The sequence below is a fragment of the Phocoena phocoena genome, chromosome 2, assembly GCF_963924675.1.
Source record: "Phocoena phocoena chromosome 2, mPhoPho1.1, whole genome shotgun sequence".
Classification (NCBI taxonomy): domain Eukaryota; kingdom Metazoa; phylum Chordata; class Mammalia; order Artiodactyla; family Phocoenidae; genus Phocoena; species Phocoena phocoena.
Genome location: NC_089220.1, coordinates 53,045,188 through 53,050,973, shown reverse-complemented (window position 1 = coordinate 53,050,973; position 5,786 = coordinate 53,045,188). Strand labels below are relative to the sequence as shown.

The window sequence follows — 5,786 nt, the reverse complement described above, 5'->3', positions numbered from 1 at the left end:
AAAAACTTTCTCTAACTTAATCATAACTTTTCATGGTTCATTAAATCTATAATAATATACACCAATATGCTCCTGTAACTTATAAGTTGGAAATAGTAAATTTTAAAATCTTTTACACTGCTTTAAAATAATTACTTTTTAATATTCCATACAAATAATTATTTACATAATTAAAATTATATCTAAATGCTTTGGAAAATATATTAACCAGAAGTAAAAGGTTAAAATATGGCCAAATTGCACAAGCTGCAATGGTTATTTCACAGAAATTTTTTATGTCTTCAGTAGAACAGCAGAATTAACCTACCAGGGAATACTGAGTATGATGGCTATCAAACATTTTCACACTTGTATTCAAATACTTCATCACTGTTGAGCTTACACAGAAAAAATAGATACAGTGTATACATTAAATATGAATTTTTAAAATAACATCAAAAGATTTTGAGATTCTGCAATTAGAAGTAGATATATTTTAGATTTCACTTCATGGCCAGAGTAATTATATTAATAAGCATAGCTAATACACAGTGAACTCCTTTAAACTTCTAATCATTTAATAATAAATAATGATAATAAGCAACATTCATTTAGGGTATACTATGTACCAGAAACTGTGTTAGATGCATATTCTCATAACTGTCACAATAATCTTCATTTTAATTTTAGACAACTAACTAAGCCTCTGAAAATTTCAATAAATTGCTCAAAGTGAAAGGAAAAGTAGAAGGCAGAGCCAGAATCCAAACAAAAGGCTATGTATTCCAAAACATTTTACTTTTTCAATAGCTTCACCAAACTAATTTTCAAAATTTTCCCGATCCTAATGATCATTTCCGTATCAGCTAGAGTTTGCTTAGGGTATACTAAGAGTAATATGGAATAAGAAATGTCTTTTGGGAATTAAACTTTGCAGAATAATGAGAACAGCTGGGAAAATAATTCTGAAGAGGACAGTGGGTGATTAGATAATAAAGTCACGAACCAGGGACTATAAAGAAGTCTACTGGACGCTATTGACTCTCTCCTTGCAATGGACCTGAAATCCTTACAAATCAGAAAGACAGGCAATTGGGGAAAAAAATATCTAAATGCAAAGTGAAGAGAAATATGGGTAACCTTGATCTCACAGGCAAATGAAGTCCATGAGTACAAACTGAACCCCACAAGGACAATCTGGAATCCAAGTGTGTCAGTGCATCAAACTCCAACAGGGTGACTAAACACAAGTCTGTGCCCTTCAGCACAGCTGCAGACATGCTTGGCCTGAGTCTTAAAGAAAATAAAGGGAGAAACCTAGCAGGGGCTATAGGAACTGAATTATGATATTTAAGGAGCTTAGAACAGTGCCTGGCATATGTTAATCACTATATAAGAGTTTGATATTACTAGTGAATAGTTTTTAGCAGGGAAGTGATACATACCATTTTTTTGTGTTTTTTTTGTTTGTGTTGTTTTTTTTTGCGGTACGCGGGCCTCTCACTGTTGTGGCCTCTCCCGTTGCGGAGCACAGGCTCCGGACGTGCAGGCTCAGTGGCCATGGCTCATGGGCCCAGCCGCTCTGTGGCATGTGGGATCTTCCTGGACCGGGGCATGAACCCGTGTCCCCTGCATCGGCAGGCTGACTCTCAACCACTACGCCACCAGGGAAGCCCCTAGTGTATATTTTTATAAAAATTAAGGATTCCAGACTAAATACGCTTAGAATAATTCCATATTTGGGGGGGGTAAGAAATGGTGGATTATGCAATGATGATTGGTGGAATGTGCTTTTCAAAACTAAGCTGATATGGTACATGGTCCATTTTCTAACTGATTCAGTCAGTATTTTCCATAAAACCTGAAGAACTCCATCAACTAAATCAAAGAGATTTATCTGGCAATATTTGCTTGAATTTAGTTAACTGTAATTGTATTTTTATTTTGAATGAGCAGATAGTTCTGTTTCATTGCAGTAGTGCATGAAATTCTGAATACACATGTTCCCAAATTAAATTTTCCATTTAGAATAGAAATTTAGAAATAATGAAGAGCTCTGCAATATATAATTTAATTATATTTCAGTTCAACTGTCGTATCAATTTTTTAACAACTAGAATGACCAGAAAAAGGAAAATGCTGAAAAAATGAAATCATGGCTTCAAGGACATGTTAGCAGGATTTTTGTTAAGAAAAACAAGTGAGAGTGTTCTTCTATTAACATTAAAGGAAATAAAATTTATATATAATAGCTTATAATAGAAAACTGTAGGGAAAACTCAAATAATAAACCTGATAACAGCTTCCTATTAGTTGTTTAATGTAATAATTTTTAATCTTTCATTTCCTTTTCATCCACCTATCTATATGCATAAACAATCATAGTTACCAATCTCTTAGAGCAAGGACATTCATGGGCTTATGCTTGGCTGCCTCCCTGTATTTAGTGAGTGAGTACAGAGTTCCAAGTTTGAAGGTTAAGATGTTTGAAAAGTTTGAGACCAAAGATAAGGATGAATAACGAAGACGGAAAATATCTTCAAAGCTGCATTACAGTTGTATTAACACATGACCCAGGAACTGTTTTGTTGTGTTTTGTGTGGCATTTTGATTTTTTTGAAGTTGAGGGTTTTTTTGGGTTTTTTTGTTTTTGAAAAACAGTTCGGTAAAAAGTAAACAGGATTGGACAGGAGTCAGAAGATCTGGCTCAAGTACACCCTCATTTGCAAATTGCATAGGACTTAATTTCCTAGAAAACTTCAAGAGTTTTAGAGTATCAAGTAAAACATGTCAAAGAAAGTGCTACTGAAATTGAAAAGCCCTTTCTATACATTCATATATTATTTAGTACCTGTTATCCTTCTTGTTTAGATATAATAAATATTATTGCTTAAAACAGCAATTTAGCTTAAAATACACAAGTAGGAGGCATAGTAAGGGCCTGAAAGAAGTATCAAGTCAGATGCAAAATTTTAAGATTGACATAGAAATTTTTTTAAGTAAATGAAAATAATTTTAAAAGCATATGTTTCAATACTGTTTATTTAGTATTCCTTTTGTTCCTTATTTAATATGTTGACTCTGAAAATGAGTAGCTAAAGAAAACTGAGGGCACTGTTTGCAGGATTGAGATTTAGAAGACTAAATAACAAATAAACAACTAAATAACCATAATTTTAGAATGCAGAAGAGACCCAGAAACTTTAGCTTATGTAATTTCTAAAATAAAACGATGTATAAAAACATCTGTATGATCAACTCTAATGTAGGGCAAACACCTACAACTGCAAACTCTCTCTAGGATTCTTTTAGAGGACAGACAGCAGATTTAGTGTCATTTTCTCTCTTCTTTTGGTTCTACTGGGACTCAGATCAAGAAATATGTACTTGGTTGTCAACCTATGACCTTTCTGTGATGAAGAAAAGATTGGATGGTCGTCTCTTGAGTGTAAGATAATGTAAGGCTTGTCTGGGGAAACCTTTGGCAGTGATCCCCAATTGTCCTAAGGCTGATAATTGGAGGTGACAGGTAATTCTAGAAACAATGTGCAGAAATGTATAAGGGAAACATAAGCAACAAGTTTAAGAATAGACTTTTTAGTTTCAAAGAGATTGTAATTGAAATATGACTAATGCCTACCATTATTTTCATCCCAATTGTTTATTTTCTATAAAAACTAAGAAATTTTTCTGTAAATCTCAGATTCTTCTCTATTTTTTATTCAAGGCAATGACAGCTATATAACTTATGACTTCTCTACAAACAAAACTTTTGACATATTTTCGTAGACTAAGTTAAAAGTGTGGGTTAGAATTGCAACAGCTTTCTCTATAAATGGCATACAAATTGTGTCACTCTCACTTGAAATGAAATTATCATTTGTCATTAAAACTCTTTCTGGTAACGTTAACACAAAAAATTATTTCTCTATTAATCTATATTCTAAAAATTGGATATTTTTAAACTATAAAAAAATTAAGAAATAATTCTTTTTTTACCATAAGTAAAATTTATTGGTGAGCAAAAGTCAGACCAGCATGGTCAAAATCGCCAGTGCTGTCAAAAGACCTCACGAGTGCAGAGCTCGCCACTTATCCAGAGGGCCACGGCTGGGGATGTATTTGACTCCACAACCATCCGGGATGAGGCACTTCTTAGCCACTTTGTCTTCAAATTCATCAGCATTAAACTTGGTAAAGCCCCATTTCTTGGAGATATGAATCTTCTGGCGCCCAGGAAACTTGAACTTGGCCCTGCGTAAGGCTTCAATCACATGTTCCTTGTTCTGAAGCTTGGTGCGGATGGACATGATGACTTGACCAACGTGGACTCTGGCCACTGTACCCTGGGGTTTTCCAAAGGCACCTCGCATACCTGTCTGGAGTCTGTCAGCCCCAGCACAGGACAACACCTTGTTGATGCGTATAACATGTAATGGATGGAGTCGCACTCGGATGTGAAAGCCATCTTTGCCACAACTTTTCACCATGTACTTGTTGGCACAAATTCGGGCGGCCTCCAGGGATTCAGAAGAGAGCTGCTCATACTCATTAGACACTATGTGTCCACAGAGTGGGAACTCAACCACTTTTGCCTTCTTCCGACCCAGGTCAAAGATACGGATCTTGGCATCAGGGACACCTCGGCAAAAGCGAGACTTTGGATACGGCTTATTCTTGCAATACCGGTAACAACGAGCGGGGCGTCGGCCCATGGCGACACCGGGTATCTCTGACGCACGTCAAAGAGAAAAGAAGCGGTTGCTTCCACGCCTGCGCATGCGCCTCATATACATTGCCCATCTTCCCGCGCAGGAACCATAGAGGACTTGAGGACACTCTTTCACAACGTCCCCACCATAGATGCAGTGACCCTCTACGCATGCGTTTGGGGGATTTGGAACATGCGCAGGATGGAAAGGCAGTTGGGTATATTGGCCTGCGGGCGTCCAAGTAAGAGAATTGGACCTTGCTGCAGCATCGCAGGATCTCGTTTCCTTCCGGCTTTCCCTCTCTGGCGTAGAACTTCTGCCCTAAGGTTTGTCTTAACTATAAAAGATGTATTTTCCTAGAATTTGAATGAGTAATGTCTCTCCAGCTAGTCGTACTTTGTGTCTGGTTTGTCTAAATAATCCATTTGCCGGAGCTCATATCTCCTGTCAGCATTTGTGGATCAGTTGCTATTTATCAAAGGGTATGTGGTCACCTTCCATGGGTAAAGTGGTTTCTTGGCTCACTGGTAAGGCTCAGGAAGAAATGAGAGTAGAGGGGAGACGGGGATAGAAGAAATCTGTTGTACATGTTGCTTGATAATTGCTTTAGAAACATGAAACTTTGGTTGTTTTATTTATTCGGCCATATGGAATGATTTTATTGTCAAAATGGCATCCACATAATTGGAATACCAACTGAATTTTTTAACTTTAGGCTATTTGCATTTTCAAATGTTACAGCTTCTGGGAACTGTATAAAAGAGTAACTATTGGGAATTCCCTGGCAGTCTAGTGGTTAGGACTTGGCGCTTTCACTGCGGGGCCTGCCCTCTATCCCTGGTCTGGGAACTAAGATCCCACTAGCCGCGAGGTAGGAAAAAAAAGTAGCTATTTATACTTTATTAATCTTTTACACATTACTGAGAATGAGCTTAATAGTTTTTTTCTTCTGATACTAGATTTTGTGAAAATATTATGATCAGGATCAGAGTGTGAGGAAAGAGCGAAATGAAAGAGAGAAAGAGAATTTACAAATAGTATATAATCCCTACCTGGGTTTTTCTAGCATTTTTGATTCCTTGGTGCTGTTTCACA

General features: G+C 36.7%; 1 protein-coding gene across 2 annotated transcripts; it reads right to left on the bottom strand.

Annotated features, from left to right (window-relative positions):
- Positions 1–3,986: 3,986 nt before the first annotated feature.
- Positions 3,987–4,711, bottom strand: RPL10L (ribosomal protein L10 like). Of its 2 annotated transcripts, XM_065871950.1 has the most exons (2): positions 4,613–4,694; positions 4,050–4,504 (listed from the first exon to the last, which is right to left on the bottom strand). In XM_065871950.1, the coding sequence occupies exons 1-2, from the start codon at positions 4,692–4,694 to the stop codon at positions 4,050–4,052; spliced, it is 537 nt and encodes a 178-aa protein (XP_065728022.1). The 2 variants fall into 2 exon arrangements, with proteins under 2 accessions (XP_065728021.1, XP_065728022.1); XM_065871949.1 differs by having other exon boundaries at positions 3,987–4,711.
- Between the last annotated feature and the right edge of the window lie 1,075 nt (positions 4,712–5,786).